Source organism: Sturnira hondurensis, unplaced genomic scaffold (genome assembly GCF_014824575.4).
Source record: "Sturnira hondurensis isolate 20B ecotype Veracruz unplaced genomic scaffold, ASM1482457v3 Scaffold0000867, whole genome shotgun sequence".
Lineage (NCBI taxonomy): Eukaryota > Metazoa > Chordata > Mammalia > Chiroptera > Phyllostomidae > Sturnira > Sturnira hondurensis.
Window position 1 is genome coordinate 406,344 of NW_028073498.1, and position 18,618 is coordinate 424,961.

General features: G+C 42.8%; 2 protein-coding genes across 9 annotated transcripts in view; both read left to right on the top strand.

The window, feature by feature from the left end:
* The first annotated feature begins 2,791 nt into the window (after positions 1-2,791).
* On the top strand, positions 2,792-7,975 carry HRH1 (histamine receptor H1). The gene has a single exon (XM_037050590.1). The coding sequence runs from the start codon at positions 2,824-2,826 to the stop codon at positions 4,285-4,287; it is 1,464 nt and encodes a 487-aa protein (XP_036906485.1). The 5' UTR covers positions 2,792-2,823; the 3' UTR covers positions 4,288-7,975.
* A 2,846-nt stretch (positions 7,976-10,821) lies between these two features.
* The window catches only part of ATG7 (autophagy related 7), a 289,420-nt gene continuing 281,623 nt past the window's right edge, over positions 10,822-18,618 (top strand). For 3 of the 8 annotated variants that reach the window (XM_037050601.1, XM_037050667.1, XM_037050656.1), the window contains exons 1-2: positions 10,839-10,864; positions 17,374-17,438. The gene's annotated coding sequence lies outside the window, so the exon portion shown is untranslated. The other 5 variants (XM_037050611.1, XM_037050620.1, XM_037050628.1 and 2 more) reach the window with 5 other exon arrangements.

The following is an 18,618-nucleotide window of genomic DNA, read 5'->3' on the forward strand; positions in this document are numbered from 1 at the left end:
GTCACACATTTGCAAGCAGATAAACCAGGCAAAACAGGCAGCAAGACAGACTGAGCAACCCAGGGCCCCAGCAATGGGAAATAAAGCCTAAAAGCACCGATCGAAACATTTGCGGAGGTTGAGGTACTGGGAGAATTTGCTGATTGAAGCCTAAAAGCACCGATTGAAACATTTGCTGAGGTACACAGGAGAATTTGTTGGAGAAACCCACAGGGTCCTCGAACGTATAGAAACTCACCCACCTGGGAACCAGCATCAGAATTTGCTTGTGGGAAGTGGCAGAGGGGACTGAAATATGAAAGCAGAGCAAGCGCCATTGTTTTCTCTCTGACCCCAACCCCACATACAGTGTCACAACCTAGCAATTGGGTTGCCCTGCCCTGGGGAACACCTAAGGCTCCGCCCCTCATAGGTAACAGGTGCGACCTAGCCAAAAAATTATGGCTCATACAGAAGAACAAATCAAAGCCACACAGCCAATACTTTTAAGCGACCAAGAGATAACCAATCTATCAGATGCACAGTTCAAAACACTGGTGATCAAGATGCTCACGGAACTGGTTGATTTTGGTTGCAAATTAGATGAACAAATGAAGGCTACACTAAGTGAAATAAAGGAAAATGCACAGGGAACCAATAGTGATGGAAAGAAAACAGGGACTCAAATTAATGGAGTGGACTAGAAGGAAGAAAGAAACAACCAAAACAGAAAAGAATGAAGAAACAAGAATTCAAAAAATGAGGACAAGCTTAAGAATATCTAGGACATCTTTAAACGTTCCAACATCCGAATTATAGTCGTATCAGAAGGGGAAGAGGAACAGCAACAAGTGGAAAACTTATTTGAACAAATAATAAAGAACTTCCCCAGTCTGGCAAAGGAAATAGACTTCCAGGAAGTCCAGGAGGCTCAAGAGACTCCCAAAGAAGGTGGACCCAAGGAGGAACACACCAAGGCACATCATAATTACATTACCCAAGATTAAAATAAAGGAGAGAATTCTAGAAGCAGCAAGAGATAAGGGGACAGTCATCTTCAAAGGAGTTCCCCTCAGACTGTCAGCTGATGTCTCAAAAGAGACCTTTCAGGCAAGAAGTAGCTGGAAAGAAGTATTCCAAGTCATACAAGGCAAGGATCTACATCCAAGATTGCTCTATCCAGCAAAGCTTTCATTTAGAATGGAAGGGCAGATAAAGTGCTTCTCAGATAAGGTCAAGTTAAAGAAGTTCATCATCACCAAGCCCTTAATATATGAAATGTTCAAGGGAATTATCTAAGAAAAATAAGATAAAAATATGAACAGTGAAAGGACAGCAAACTCACAGTTATTAATAAACACACCTAAAGTAAAAGCAAACTAAGCAGAGAGCTAAAACAGGAGTGGAGCCACAGATATGGAGATCAGATGGAGGGTTAGCAACAGGGGAGTGGGAGGAGGAGAGGTGGGGAGAAGGTGCAGAGAATAAGTAGCATAGATGGTAGGGAGAAAATAAACAGGGGGAGGGCAAGAGTAGTGTGGGAAATGTAGAAGCTAAAGCACTTATGACACGTGGACATGAACTAAAGTGGGGGAATGTGGGTGGGAGGGGGTGTGTATGGTGGAGGGGAGTGAAGGGGGAAATGGGGCAACTGTAATGGCATAATCAATAAAATGTAAAAAAGAATATAAATATAAAATATAAAATGTAAATATATAAAAATATAAATATACAAATTTAACAACCCCTTCTAGCAGCTTTAATACCTACTTCTACTTCCCACCCCAACTGAGGAATACCAATAAGAGGATACGATATGTTTTCAGTACAGACTCACTAGCAAACAAAGTATTACATATGACTTTTCATAGTTTTATGTAATAAAAAAATTCCAAATATAAAAAATAATATATTTTATAATATATTATAAAATAAAACATTTGCTTTCTCAAATACCAACCCTCTCCCCATTTGAGAACCATTTGTCTAAGGAGATGGGCTCATTTTATTTCACACTTTGTGTACCCTTGTAACCTCTTCCATATCAGTTTAGGGGTGCTTTAGTTGCAAGTAAAAACTCCCACAATAGTTACTTAAGCAAAGAAGATATTTAATTATTTCCCATAGTAACCAGTGTGGAGAAAGAGGATTCCAGATTCTGTTCAGCAACTCAGTGATAACAGGACTCTCTGGTTTAGCATCTCAGTGGTTTTCTTGGTGCTTCCATTATGGCCCCAAGGTGACCTCCACAGCCCCAAGCATCACTTCCTGTAAGGAAGAAGGCCAGCAAGTAAGAAACAATGCTTCTCCTTGTTTTGTGCATTTGTTAGAAAGGAAGCACTTTCCAGAATCCCATACCAAGAGGCTTTCTCATCTACTTCCTTGGCTGCAGTTGTGTCTCCTAGCCCACTCCTAGACCAGCCACTGGCAATGAGGAACTAGAGTGCTATATTCAGCTTAGACCAGTCATGATGCAGCCCACTTTCTCAGAACACATGCAACATGGGACTTATTCACACTTGACCTTGTTTTTGCCCAACCCCCTAACTAGAATGTAAGCACCTTGAGGGCAGAGATTTTAGTTTCGTTCACTGCTAGATTTCCAACACCTGGAACAATGCCAAGAATTCAATACATAGTCACTAAATGAAGGAAGGAATAAGTGACTAAGGAAGAAGGGGTATAGGCTGTAGGTAACCAGTGTGTCCACTGCCCGAGAACACACAACCCTAGTGTGCGTGTTCAGTGTGATGGGACTGACTACTGATCACCAGGACTCTAACCTTAATCCTTGTGTCTTTCCTCCCAGGGAGTGAGTCATAACTGGAAGTTGCTCTTGTGCCAATGACCCTTCCCAATTCCTCCAATGTCACAGAAGACAAGATGTGTGAAGGCAACAAGACCACCAATATCAGCCCCCAACTGGTGCCCCTGGTGGTGGTCCTGAGCTTCATCTCCTTGGTCACAGTGGGGCTCAACCTGCTGGTCCTGTATGCTGTGCGGAAGGAGCGGAAGTTACACACTGTGGGGAACCTGTACATTGTTAGTCTCTCGGTGGCAGACCTGATTGTGGGAGCTGTTGTCATGCCCATTAACATCCTCTACCTCTCCATGCCCAAGTTGTCCCTGGACTTGACACTCTGCCACTTTTGGCTTTCCATGGACTATGTGGCCAGCACAGCATCCATTTTCAGTGTCTTCATCTTGTGCATTGATCGCTACCGCTCTGTCCAGCAGCCCCTCAAATATCTGAGGTATCGCACCAAGACTCGAGCATTGGCCACCATCTTGGGGGCCTGGTTTCTCTCCTTCCTCTGGGTCATTCCCATTCTGGGCTGGCATCACTTCATGCCACAGATGCCAAGGCGCCAGAAGGGCAAATGTGAGACAGACTTCTACGATGTCACCTGGTTCAAGATCATGACTGCCATCATCAACTTCTATCTGCCCACCTTGCTCATGCTCTGGTTCTATGCCAAAATCTACAAGGCTGTACAGAAGCATTGTCAGCACCGGGAACTCATCAATGGGTCCCTGCCTTCCTTCTCTGAAATTAAGTTGAAGCCAGAGAACCCCAGTGTGGCGGTCAAGAAACCAGGGAAGAAGTCTCCCTGGGAGGTTCTGAAAAGGAAACCAAAAGTTGCTGGTGGTGGACCTGTTTTGAAGCCACCATCTGAAGACTTAAAGGAGATGAAATCCCCAGGAGTCTGTAGCCAAAAGGAGGATGAGGAAGTGGACCAACTCCACTCTGTCCCACTTAATCTTGTGCAAACACAGACTGAAGCAGAGGAGAATGGCAACAGCTACGTAGCCATCAACCAGAGTCAGAGCCAGCTTGAGACGAATGAGCAGAACCTGACCATACATGTGGCCAGCGAGATGTCAGAGGATCAGATCCTAGATGATAGCCAGTCCTTCTCTCCGACAGACTCAGACACCCCCACAGAGTCAGCATCAGGGAAAGACGAAACAAAAAGTGGGCCTAGCACAGGCCTCAGTTATATCAAGTTCACATGGAAGAAGCTCCGCTCACATTCGAGACAATATATCTCTGGGTTGCATGTGAACCGAGAACGGAAGGCTGCCAGACAATTGGGTTGTATCATGGCAGCCTTTATCCTTTGCTGGATTCCTTACTTCATTTTCTTCATGGTCATTGCCTTCTGCAAGAACTGTTGCAATGAACATGTGCACATGTTCACCATCTGGCTAGGCTACATCAACTCCACACTGGACCCTCTCATCTATCCTTTGTGCAATGAGAACTTCAAGAAGGCATTCAAGAAAATTCTGCACATTCGCTCCTAAGGGAGGCTACAGGGGTTGCAACCAAGTGTTGCTTAGGATGTCTCTGAAGAAAATGGAGGGTGAAGGCCTATGAGTTGCCAGGTACCTGGGCTTTGTGGAGTCAGAATAGTCTTAGGGGCTGGGTCATCTGGAAAGCTCTTAGACCCCACTGGAAGAACCACAGATGGCAGTGGTCAGCAGAGAAGATACTCTGAGTACAAAGCAGAACATTTCTAAGAGAATTGAACCTGAATGAGTGCCCCTGCTCCTTGGGAAGTGTGGGAGCCTCAGACTCTCATTTTAATTCAAGTTTCCAGAATTGAATTAACAGGCAATTGAAGGGACATGTGGGGAGAGTTCCTCTGGATAATTAGACAGCACTCTAGACCCTTCCTGGAATGGAGCTATATGACTGTGCAGAGACCTCACACGTGCAGATAGATGCTGACCCCTTCCAGGGGTCACCTTGAGAGGCATAACAGCTATTCCACTGTGATGGCCACCTCCCAGAACACCTCTCTTCTGAGCCTCTTTCTTCAGAACTGATGTCTGAACCACTCTGGAATTCTGTCTTATTCTTACTCACACATGTCTCAGAGTTAACAGGAAATTATTGCAACTTGCACACTCATTATTTTCAATCCCACATTCCGTTTAGCTATTCAAAAAAAGATGATAAAAGCTGCCATCAAAAGAAAGGGAAAAGAAATTTTAATGGTTTCACATTAAAATATTTAAAAAATAGAATTGGAGAAGAAAGCCATATATCCTGAGTGCTATGCCAGGTTTATCTCATTTAAGCCCCATGACACCCCACAGCAGGGGGTGGTATAAAGACAGAAGCAAACACAGGTGCAGCAAGGTGAAATAAAGTGCCCAAGATCACATAGCTAGTTACATAAGAGAACTAGAAGGAAAACCCTGTGGGGTTCCAGCTCCTTGCACACATTTTCTCCAAAAACCAAAAATTTGTCCTATTAAGTACACACACACACACACACACACACACACACACACACACACACACAATATTCCTGAGAGTGGTGGCAATTCTCAAAAGAGCAGGAACAGGAGACAGAATATGTCTGCAGCCATTGAAGGCAATACTTCGGAGGGGTGGTGTGTTACTTACGTGTGAGTTCTGCTGTGTTTGTCCAAAAGTGGTCATGTTCTTTTATAGTCACATCTCTCAAGTAAAAACTAGCAAAGGCATGTAAACATACAGTTTTACTCTGGTGCTTATGCTGCAGTCTGGTGATGATTTATATTTAAAAATTTGATGCTGAACTGTTATATATGTAGCAAATGGAGTGTCCACACAAGCTGGTATTCTATGTCTTGTGTTCTTGTTTGCATGATCTATTAAAATGAGAGATTCTTTTTACCTACCTAAAAATATGATGTTTAAAACTATACTGTTTTTCTTATTTAATGTCACCATTCTGAGTCTCTTGGACAGAGATGTATTGAAAGTATTATCAAATGTTACAAGAACGGATGTAGGGTTTCTGTTTGGTTTTTGATCATGTTTGTAAATGTCTTTAGAAAAGGACTTACTTTTTATAACTAGCTTCATCTCACTCTACTTTGCATCCCCAAAAGCTCTTCTCGTTCAAAACTGTGGGAGCTAAGGAGACTTTTATCCTGGTTTTAGAAGCTGTAGCTGTCTTTTTCTAGGTCAGAAGCTGTTTCTCAGAAGGCCTGTGAAAACGTTCCTCTCTGGGACCCCCTCAGGACCAAGGAATACCTAAAAAGGATCACTCTACACAGACAAATGGCCAAGTGCTCATCATTTATGTTGATCAACAGTTAAGGAAGACAGTGAAGAGAAGTGGTTATGAACTCCAACTTTGGTTCAAAGACTCCTGGATTTGAGTTTGACAAGAACAAAAACAATCAATATAAATTGGCAGAGCATAAAGAACCAGGTCCATGAATTACTGTCTACAGTGTCCACAATACTTGTACGGTGGCTGGTACACAGAAAGGACTCATGCGTGGTTTTCAAACAAGTGAGTGTATACTATGTGCTGGACTTTGTACTTTACCACTGTTACCTGATTTACCCTTGATACCAATCTCATGAGGGAAATTTAGGCAAACTGAAGCACAGAGACGTTAAGGACGAGCTGTAAGATCTGACTCTGGAATGTGCTTCCCTGCCACCCTATAAACCTTCTATTCCAACTCCTATCTGAATGATCACATTATTTTTTCATGTATGAAAGGACTGCATTTATAAGAGATAACTGAGTCCCAGTCCATTCAGCAAATAACCAGTGGCTGATGGCCTGCACAAAATCCAGTCGAAACCAGGCTTTCTGCCCTCAATATTAAAGTAAATATCTTCTAGAAGGCTGTTATAGAGACCTTGACTGTAGATAAGAACTTGCAGATTTAGAAGCTCTTTTGGGTTTCTTTTTTATAGGTTTAAAGCTGATCAGCTTAATGCCAATTCCTCATTTGGCCAGTTTGTCAAAATTACCAAAGGTTGGCTTTAACTATTTACTATTTATTAACTATCTCTCACATACCTTATAACAATGCACATAGGATGAGGCTTTTAAGAACACTTTTCCACAATTGTTGGGAAGGTATAGTAACTGATTCTCATTTTCTTTCACAGCCACATACTGAGGAAGGTTTAATACGCATTGTCCCCAGTACACTGCTACTGCGGGGGTAGATTGAATTGTAGAGAGGGGAGAAATAGAAGTGATGAGACTAACGGTAAGAGAAGGGGACAATCAGGGGTAGAAATCAGAAAAAACTAGAGCAGACAGGGGAAACAGAGGGTCACAGAGGGTAGATGAAGGGGAAGAGATGATGGACACCAAGGGACAGAGGAGGAAAAGAGGTAGAGATGGATGTGCAGAAGGACAGAGAAGGTAAGAGATTCAGGGGAAGATAGAGAATATTAAGAGAGATGGAGATAGTTAGGGAGAGTCAAAGGGAGAAACTGAGGAATGGGAAGGGAGACACAAAAGAAAAAGTGGAGTGGGGGACAGAAAGAGTGCAAACCAGGTAGCATAGTATACATTCAAGGAAAAAATCTACAGGCGTGCGAAAGGCAGCCGCACATTGATGTTTCTCTCCCTGTCTTTCTCCCTCCTCTCCCCTTTATCTAAAAATAAATAAGTAAAATATTTATAAAAAAGAAAAATCTACATTTAAGAACATATTCTTCATGAATGTATTCATAAGTTAAATGTATTCAAAGAAAGACTAAACTATTTTTAGCTTTTGATAAACAGAAAATTCCTTCAATGCTTCTCTGAAGACACTTGAAACCCAGTCAACTCCAACAACACATTAATCTTTAAAGGCTTGGGAAGCCAATCCATCTATCGGGAAGCCAATAGAAATTGCCATAAACCTTAGAAGTTGGTAGCATTAGCAAAATGTGTGTTCAGAAAATCCATGAGTCTGCAATTTGGCTACTTGGCTTGCAGAAAATTGCTGGTCTCTCTTTTGAAGGAGGTAGATTTAATAGTCTAATAGTAACAAAGGGTAAAAAGATTCTGGGGCTCTCCTGGCTATAATACACTCTAAGTCCTATGAAGAAAAAATACTGTTAAGATCTAACTCATCAACAAGTCATTCCACAATGTCTCTGGATTTCAAAACCTAGGTTGTATGGCATACGGTTCCTATCCGTGGTGAGTATGTACTCTCCTCAACTGAACTACAATACAAGAATGAAAGCAGACTAACCTGAATCACTTGAACACACATCACCATCTTGTTGTCCTGCTGTGTTTGAGAACATTCTCTACATTTTTATGGCTTCTGGTCTTGCACTTTTCTTGAGGCTCCACCATCTTGGTGCCTCAAAGGTATGTCTCTCCCATCCTGGGCAGCAGGGCAGGTCTTCTGCTCTGAGCCTCACCCTAACTCCCTTCTAAAAAGAAGGCCACATTTGTGACTTGAGCAACCATTTATTTGGGATGCCCAAACATCATCTGTTAATTTAACAAATACTTCTTAAACACTTCCTGGGCTGGTCCTTTGTCCAGGCACTAGGAAAAAATGGAGAGCAAGATATACTTTAGAGTTGCAAGAGATAGAAGCCAGCTTTGTGAATAGCTACTGAGGTGTTCTGTAGAATCCAGTAATGTTTTGGATGACCTTGCCTGGGGAATGGCTTGAGCCACATCAGCCATGGGAACCTCAACAGGAGAAGTTACCTCGAGAGTACTGCTATTGACCTGTGTGACTTATTCCTATTCCTACTCTCTATGAGCATCAGTTCAAACATCCAAAGCTCAGAGTAAAGAATCGCCCTGTGTTCATCTCAGCTGCAGTCAACTGTGAATGGGGGTGGGTTAGGGGGAGCAGGTGGCACATGCACTACAAACATGGCTGGAGGACAGCGGTTCCCAGAGAAGTGGGAAATATTGTGAGCTGGGCAGAAACCCCAAAAGATGTTAATTATAAAGCTCTCAAAGTCCAGCAAAGGAAAAAAGCTTATAAAAAAACAAATTTCAACCTGTCCTCGTACATGCTTAATAGAGTGAAGCCTAGAGGTGGTGGTTGTCAGGCATGCTTTCACATAGCAGGTGACATCCCTACTGGTTTTTAAAAAATCAAATATATTGCACTAAATGTATACAGTAAAATGAACCCATTTAAGATGTCCATCTCAATCAAGGTATATAGAATAGTATTATCATCCCTGAAGGTTGCTCATGCCCCTTTGCAGACTTTGCAGACAATACCTCCCTTTATGCCCCAGGCAAACACTGATCTCACTTCTATCACTATAGATTAGTTTTTCTGATTCTAGAACTTAACATAAGTGAAATCATGTTATGTTTCCCATCAACATTTTGTTTAAGATTCACTCACATTTCAACTGGATTTTGAAGATGAAGAAAGGGTTAGACAAGCAGAGAAAGTGTGAGGATATTACAGATGAAAAGATAAATGAACAGAATATGCTTAAACCATCAGAGCAAGTTTAGTGTGACCCAAACATGCAGTCTGAGGGGCCAGTGGCAGAAGAGGAACCTGATAGAGTGGAAAGAGTTCACAATAGCGAATTTTACTTGAGCCCCATGTTCTTAAAAAACACCAACAGTTAAGAAATCTCTCCCCCACCCAACACACACACACTTTTGTGCTTCAGAAATGGTTCACTGCAGAGAAACATCAATTCTCATGACCTATTAGATATGACTCATGATGCTTCCTTGTTCACCTGTGGCAAAGGTCAGAAAGCCTTGAATTTTTATTCTTTGCCTTATAAGGATTAGCTGAACTACTTGTCTCCATTGATCAAGCCAAAAATGCCTATTAACCAACTGTAGTTAAGTTTCTGTTATTTCCCAGGCTCCTTAACTTGGACCCTACCACAGGCTGAAGGGTGAGCCACTTACAACCCCTGTTGAGAACAGGCTGGACACTGACAACAATGTGGTGACCGCCATGGGGTAGGGAAGTAGGGACATAGGGTTCTGGGTGGAGGTGGAAGAGGGTATAGGGGGGATAAATGGTGATGAGAAAAATAAAATAAAAGAAAGAGCATTTGGAGGAAAAATAGTTTCTGATTGACTGTTTTTAGGTCAAGCCACCCCCTTTCTTTCCACTTTCCCAAGCCCAGTTCCTTCTAGTCTTCCTCACTCTACCTTAGGGAAGAAACTCTTTTTGTCTAACCTTTGAGACATAAGCAGATCTTTGGTCAGAGGGCTCTCCCTATTGCAACATTTCCCTACATTTTGCAGTAGTCTCTCCCCTCTCTTACCCGATCCTGTATACACATCCTTTCAAATAAAGTATCTCCTTAATAAGTAAAACAGGCTTCGATTAGAATCCTGGCCCAAAAGTTCTTTAATTTTTCTTCAGCAAGCCCCTTAACTTTTCCTTGCCTCCATTCTACCATATGCAAAATGGGGATAGTATAACACCTACAATACTTCTCTGGACCTTTAAGTGACAATTGGTGATGTGAAAACCTGCAAACATGGTAGATAATAAATAGCAGTCATTACATTTGTTATTATGAGTCTATAGAGTTACATGAGAGTTGCTTTGCGAATGGCCTAATATATCAGATTAGGTTTATACTCACTATTTTCGACACCTGTCCACTGCTTGGCACATAGTATAGGCTCAATAAATAATTTAGATGATAACTTTATCCCACTGACAACGGAGAGCTATGAGAATAATGCCTAGTTTAGAAAGAGCAGGTTTGTCACTGTCGACTTTCATTGCCTTTTACCTATTAAAATTCTCATCTTCTGTCTACCCACACCTATCTCCTAATGGTCCCTGGAATACATTTGGTGCTACCTCTTCTGGAGCACTTTTTTAAAAGCCTAAGGGGCATATACTCCTACATAATCCCAGTTCTAATAGGGGACAGTCTCGAGATCATCTCTCACCAGGGCGCCTCTCCCAACTCCACATGCCCCGCCTTCCCCACGAATCAAGTTCCTCCCCCTTAGCCCGGTGCTAGGGTCTCGTTTACCAGGCCGTTCCACAGCAACGTGTGCGCCTGCGCACCGCTAACCTAAACCAGGCAAGGGCGGGGACGCGTTGCGTCATCGGGGTGCGCTCGTCGGACGGCGCCGAGGTTGCCGGAAGTTGAGTGGCGGTAAGTGTGCCGCGCTGGTGAGGGAGGGCTGGCGTTCTACGGGCTAGGTCTTGGCGTCCTGCGGGGAAGGGGCAAACTCAGCGTTGACGGCCTAGGTCAGGGAGGGTCTCAGGATCCTCCATCCGTCAGGGAGTAACTGACTCGCTCTCACCTTCCTTCTCCAGCTGCATCTTTGCCTGGTTTAGACCGGAGTCTTCTGACTAGGAAGCTCCTTCTAATTTCCTAAGTCAGTCCCTTCTGTACTCCAAGAGTGTTCGGAATGTCCGGTGTTAGAACACGGGATCTGGAACGCCAGATGCTCGTCCTGGCTTTGCTCCGATTTGCTTTGTGACTGGCACCTCACCCCCTCTTTCTGAGCCTTCTTCCCTCATCTGTAAAATGGGAGTGCTAATAACGTTATTTGTGAAGCGACGTTACATTAGGCTTTTTTAAGCTAAGATTTTTGATTCCCCGGTTTGGTTCAAGGGTTGCAAACTTTAATGGTTAGTCAGGTAAGGTGAATGTAGGTGTGAGAAAATTTCAATGTCGTGCATAAATAGAGTGAGTCAAATTTTTATTTGTACTGAATTGAGTTTTCTGGGCACAATACTAACAGACGATGTTGGAGGAATGAAACTAAAGCTGCAGTGTGGATGTGTTTGCGCTTGTGCACAGGCAGTCTCTTGATTTTTTTTTTTTTAACTGTGGCGACTAATGAATTAAAAAACAACAACTCTGCAACAGAAACCAGGCATATCTGTGGCTGCCGTTGTGGCACCCTCGGGTCCCATATTCTCTTTCCCACTGAATACTTGGATTTCTTCTCTGACACCCCCACTAGTTAAATTTCTTAAGTGACAGAAGCTCACTACTTCTCACTACTTCTATTTGGTCTTCTCCTGACTCTGACTCTTAAAAGTTGTAAGTTGAACAGAAAGCGGTTACCCAGTAATTTCAGCTTGTCCCTCCTTCAGGCTTTTAAGGATCTCACTTCCACTTTATTGCCCACACATGGTTGAATGCTGCTAGTTCGTCTTCCCCTTCCCACCTCTTCTCCAGGCTCAGCACATTTGATTTCTTTTTTACCCACAGTAAACTCCACAACAACTGAGAATTTTGTTCTATGTCAGGCACTATTACAAGCCTTGGTAATGTAGCAGTAAAATAAATGTTTCATGGGGCCTTCTTGATCATGGTGGCTGCAGTTGTGGGGGTAGTCAGTTATACAATATTTTTAATGAGTGGTAGGTGAACCAGATCCTGATAGATGCTATTAAAAAAAACAATAGAGTAATGGGGGAGGAAGAGGAGCTTTTCTCTGAGGAGGTGCTATGTGAGTTAACACCTGATTGAAGAAAAAGCCATACTTGTGAAGTCCATTTTGCCTGATTGCGTTCCCATCTCCCAACTCTGTGCTCAAGTCTTATTAAACTCACACTCTGTCTCACCTGTAGCCTTTCACTCCTGCTGCCTCTGCTGCCTAGAACATCTCATTCCACCTCCATTTTTCTTGGACAACTCTTCCCTGCCCCTCATGAGACATAATTTTGAAACCCTTTAAGAACTTGAATATAGGGCTCTCATTCAGCCACAAGATCCTTCTGTTCCCAGCCAGCCTTTCATAATAGAGAATAAGCAGGAGTATTTATTGAGCTTCCACTATGTGGGTGACACTGCTCTGCAAGCTGGAAATACCAAAATGAGTAAGATACACATCCTTGTCCTTAAGGAATTATTATTTTTATAATTCAAGGAGATAGGCAGCAGCACTGTTGTATGAAGCTATTGTAGGGGTATGCTAGAGAATTTAGGGTATTCATAAGTTAGTCTCAGGCATCAGAGAAGCCTCTGAGGATTTGTTGCTTTATCCAAGTCCTAAAGGATGAGCAGGATTAGACAGGTGAAGAGGCTAAGTGGTGGGAAGATACTGCAGACATTGGGAGTGATGTGAGCAAAGGAATATGAGTGACAGCGTATGACCTACAGGTAGTAGGAGTTCACTTGAATTGGTGTGTGGAGTTGTTGGATAAGAGGTGACTGATAAGGTAAGTAGAAGGCAAATCATGAAGGGCCTCATGAGCAATAGCATGTTAAGAACACATTTTGGAATATAAAATACTTATGTACCAATACCAGCTTTGCCACTGAACTAGTTTTGTGACCTTGGGCAAGTCACTCTTTCTAAACTTCAGTTTTCTCATCTGTGAAAAGGAGGAATACAATATAAACTTTGCCAGGGTTACTGTGAGAATTAAATAAGATGGTATTTGTTATTCACTTGGTACTGGTAGATTGTAAACAATAACTTAGCAGTTAATATTGCCATGTTGAGAAGTTTGGACTTTATTTTGCAAGTGTGGTGGTGGAGAGAGAGGCACTAAAGGGTTTTAAATGGTGTGCTATGCTCTCACCTGTTTTAAATTACCCTGGCAGCACTGGTGATTACATTGAACAGGGTGTGACCAGCAGGGACACTACTCGAGGCATTGTTGCCGTGGTCTAGGTGACAGAAGGAGGCTGGAATCAAGGCAGTGGCTGTGGAGAGGGAGAAGGGTGGGTGGATTTGAAAGATGAAGGAAGTGGGATTTGCTGAACTGGTAACTGATTGACCCTACACAGGAGAGAGGAGGGAGATAAGAATCAGAATATTGGGGCCGGGGAGAATGAATCCTTTGCGTGGTAATAATAACAGGATTCTTTGATTAGCATTCCCTGATTGATTATTCCTGCCTTCTCACAGATTGCCTCTGTTCTCCAACTTTACCCATAGATGAGTGAAGTTCACAATACTCTCCTCTTCTCTACCTCCCAATTCTTACACTTTTCTCAACAGAAGTAAGGCCCAGTGTGATTCAAGGGAGAAGAGCTGCTGCTTTGTTACCAAGAAGATAATATGCATCTCCATGGTCTTGGCAGACTGGACAACAGTCTATTCACTTGGTCTTGGTCCATCCAGTCCTTTCGTTCTGATTACCCTCTTTTGAACCTGCTTCTGTTTACCAGTCTCTTGTGCGGTGTAGAAAGGAAATCCTTTTTCCTCTAGGAGTCTGATCATGCAGAGCAGGACTTTACTTTTCTCGAGGTGATCTAAGGTCCTGCCTTGCTTCATTGTAGACAAACACATCATGCCCTTGACACTGTCAGACTGTCAGCACTGTGCATTGTTCAGTGCTTCTCCTGTGTTCATGGGCAGTTCTCTTGCCCACCTCCTCCTTGTTTTTCACATTTTCCTTCCTCCCTCAGCCTCCTAACCTTGTCTTTGACTCTCCCCACTCATCAGATGTCAGTATTGCCAGAACTCCTGAAAACTTTTCCTTCCTTATCTTTTGAAGTCTCAGCACATCTGATATTGCTGATATTCATTCACATATGAAAGCCACTCCTGCTTTGGGGTATCTCTCTGGTCATTTCCCCTCACATTCTATTGTGGGCTCTTTTCCTCTTTTTGTCCCTTAAATGCTAGCTTGCTCTGAGGCTCTGCCTACTCTTTTTACCCACAGCTTCAACTACAGTTTATGTGCCAGTGATCCCCTCCGTATCTTGAGCCTACTCTGTATCTTGAGCCTACTCAGATCTCTCCTGAGTGCCAGCTCTGAATCTCAAAAAGTTCAAAACTAACCCCAGCATCTTCCCACCACACCTGTGATTCCTTCTCCATTTTTTTAGTCTCATTCATTCTCCTTTTTCCATTTAGTCATTCAAAACAGAACCCAGGGAGTCATCACAGACTTTTTCTCTCATACCATTACTCCCTCTCCCCTTTCCAGCCCAGGCAGTCATCACAATTCTACAGATTCTACTTCCTTGATATCTCTTGACACATCTCCATTTCCTTTCCCATTGCGCATTTCACTTTCTGCCTATATTCCTGCCTTGCCTTAGCAGTGTGGCCTTCACTGGTGTTTGTGCCCTTTCTAAAATACAGATGTTTGCTAAAATACAGATCCCTGTTTCTTGCAGTCGAATCTAGATATCCCTCCTTTCTTCTCCGATAACACTGTGTACAAACATCACACTGTACTGTACTGGTTTTACCCACAAATTTCTATACTGTCACTCAGTATATTTTTGGTCTGTCTAACTCTCAAAACTATTAGATCCTTAAGGCAGTGACCATAGCTTTTTTGTCATTGAATCCTGAAATATAGCACAGGGAGTAGTACATAATATGAATGTTATTTAAAGGAATAACGAAATGAAACCCCAGTGGCTTTGGCACACTTTTTATTGATAATAATAGTTTTACTTTTTTAAAAGTATACCTTATTGATTGCTATTAGAGTTGTCCCAATTTTTCCCCTTTGCCCCACTCTGCCCAGTATCCTGCTTCCCTCTAGCAATCCTCACCTTAGTTCATGTCCATGGGTCATGCATATCAGTCCTTTGGCTTCTTCATTTCCTATACTATTCTTAACATCCCCCTGTCTATTTTGTACGTACCATTTATTCTTATTCTCTGTACGTTTTCCCCCATTCTCCCTCTTCCTCTTGCCCCTCCCCACTAATAACCCTCCAAAGGATCTCCATATCTATGACTCTCTTCCTGTTCTGGTTGTTTGCTTAGTTTTTGTTTTTTTACATTTAGTTGTTGATAGTTGTGAGTTTGTTGTCATTTTAATGTTCATAGTTTTGATTTTTTTCTTTTTTTAAAAAAGATTTTATTTATTTATTTTGAGAGAGGGGAAGGGAGGGAGAAAGAGAGGGAGAGAAATGTCAATGTGCGGTTGCTGCTCGAGCACCCCTTACTGTGGACCTGGCCTGTAACCAAGGCATGTGCCCTGTGACCCTTTGGTTCTCAGGCTGGCACTCAGTCCACTGAGCCACACTAGCCAGGGTTAATTTTCTTTTTCTTAAATAAATTCCTTTAATGTTTCATATATTAAGGACTTGGTAATGATGAACTCCTTTAGCCTTACCCTCTCTGGGAAGCACTTTTTCTGCCCTTCCATTCTAAATGATGCCTTTGCTGGATAGAGTGATCTAGGTTGTAGGTCCTTGTTTTTCATCACTTTGAATACTTCTTGCCAGTCCCTTTTAGCCTGCAAAGTTTCTTTTGAGAAACCAGCTGATAGTCTTATGGGGACTCCTTTGTAAAAACTCTCAGCTTTTATCTTGCTGCTTTTAAAGTTCACTCTTTAATCTTTAGCATTTTAATTATGATGTGTCTTGGTGTGGTCCTCTTTGGGTCCAACTTGTTTGGGTTTCTCTGTGCTTCCTGGACTCGTATGTCTATTTCCTTTGCCAAATTAGAGAAGTTTTCTTTCATTATTTTTTTCAAATAAGTTTTTAATTTCTTGCTTTTCTCTTTCTGACATCCCTATGATTCAGATGTTGGCACTTTTGGAGAGGTCCTAGAACCTTCTTATTCTCTTCCTCCCCTTTTTAAAAAATTCATGTTTCTTCATTCTGTTCTGGTTGACTGTTTATTTCTTCCTTATGTTTCAAATCATTGATTGGAATCCCTGCTTCCTCCCCTTCCCTGTTGGTTCCATGTGGATTTTTCTTTATTTCACGTAGTGTAGCCTTCATTTCTTCCCTTATGCTTTTGCCATACTCAGTGAATTCTCTGAGCATCTTTATCACCAGTGTTTTGAACTCCATCTGACAGGTTGGCTATCTCCATTTTGTTTTGTTCTTTTTTGGGGGTTCTGTTTTTTCATTTGAGCCATAGTTCTTTGTCTCCTCAATTAGGCAGCCTCTGTTTTTTTCTGTGTATTAGATATAGCTGCTTTAACTCCTTGTCTTGGTGCACGTGTTAATCACCAGAGTGGGGCAACCTGCTTCACCACTTCGTGGCACTGTGTGTGGGGGAGGGGTTGGCAAGGGGACAGTGCAGCTACCTGGCTGCTGGAGACTTGCTCTGTGCTCACCCTGTTTCCAGTCACTTCACCCACTTTCTCTATGTGACTGGTACCCCTCTAGCTGTTGCCCCGGTGGTAGTTCTCAGAGTGGGTGGGTTTGGGTATATTTTAGGACTGTGCAGGCCCTTTAAATGGACTCTCCTGAGAGACCAGCTGTTTCTTTTGCCACCTCATCCCCCAATGGTTTTTACAGCCAGAAATTTTGAAGCTTTATTTCCTGGTGCCGCAACCCTGAGCTGCGCTCTAGCCTGGGGCTGGGATTGCTTGTTCTTCAGGTGTCCCTCCCAATTTTTATCCACCACTTGTGAGTGTGGGACTGCCCTTCCCTCCAGCTGCTGGCATCACCTTGCTGCACCCATAGTGCATCCTCTCCACTTGTGCTCCCTGTCTTCGCCCCTCCTAATCATCTGGACGAATATGACTTCTTTAAATTTTTGGTTGTTGGACTTCCATGCAGTTTGATTTTCTGGAAGTTCTGGGTGTTTTTTGTTTTGAGGTTAGTTGTGATCCTTCTTATGGTTGTACAAGGAGGCAAAACATGTCTACCTATACCTCCATCTTGACTGGAAGTCAGTAGCTTTACTTTTGAGCACCTTGAGTCAGATACATGCATTTTCTAATTGAATTCTTACAATAATTCTGTATTACATGTGGTGGCCTGTCTTACAGGTGGGGAAACAGGCTCAGAGAAGTTAAGTGACTTGTGCAAGGTTGTGTGGCTAGCAGTACCACAGGTGGGATTTGAACTTGGGTCTCTGTGGCTTATGAAGCAGTGCCCTTCTGTCTATTGTACTGCCTCCAGTGTGTCAGATTGCACTGTTGTCCAATTGTGGGATTTTCGGGGGCTGAGATTTATGACTCTATATTTATTTACCTTTATGAAAATTTTAATCTTGTTAAAATAGGCATGTCATTCCAGGTAGTAACAATCTTTCTTTATTCTGAATTTTTGTTACCCTTCATATTGCCTATTCCTTCCTGCTTCATATTATAGGGTAGCTTTGTCCAGCAGAGCCCCCTGGCTGTTGCAGATGAGAATAAGTCTACCAAGACATGATCTGCTTGGGGAGGAGAGGTGGCCAATCTCTCAGAGGAGAAGGGCCATGAGCCTATTCCTCAGTGGGCTTTTATTGGCTTCAATTTGCACAGGAATAGAGGTAAAGCTCATCAGTCACTGTCAGGCAGTAATGATCAAACAATAGATAACATTCAAAGAACTGTGAGGGCTTATTCTGAGTCAAGGTCAGTTAGCTAAAGGGCCATAAAACTTTGGGAAACAAACTCATTTCATGCTTGGACCCTTATCTGAAAATTGAAGGCATTCTTAGCAAAGCAGGTTTCACAGGATTTTATGCATTCTTTCTTAGGCCTGATTGCCTGTTCCTGCCCAGGGCTGCACCACCCTCTGGCATTGATTCAGGCTTAAGTCAGGCAGGTGAAGGCAGCCAAGAGATTAGGAGACTTCTTGCAGACAGAATGAGGACTCAGTCTATGTCAAAGCCGAGGGGTGAGGGTCCATCACCCCCTTTTCCTGTAGCCCCCTAAGTCCTTCCCTGAGGGACCTATCATTACCAAGCCTGTCTTAGGTCATCCCTCCCTTGAGGAATCTTAGCCATCAGGGCTAACTAGTCATCTGCCTGGGGCCAAGCAGGGTGATGTAAATGGGGCAGGGGAACCCCTGCTGGGAAGATAAGCTTTGTCTCCTTAGTGGCTTATGGTCCCAAGATCCCAAGATCACCTGTGAAGAGTAGATTAGCAAGCAGATTATTATCCAAGTCACTGGTAAAATGTAATAACAATACTTTATTGAATAGACTTGTTTATGTGTCTATTTTATTGCTGTAAGCCCCTGACACAGCTTCAGCACACATGAAATACTTAGTAAATACTGATGAATAATAATTAATATAGGTA

Excerpts from the sequence above, each read along its gene's own strand:
- HRH1 (XM_037050590.1), top strand. The coding sequence starts at position 2,824 with ATGACCCTTCCCAATTCCTCCAATGTCACAGAAGACAAGATGTGTGAA.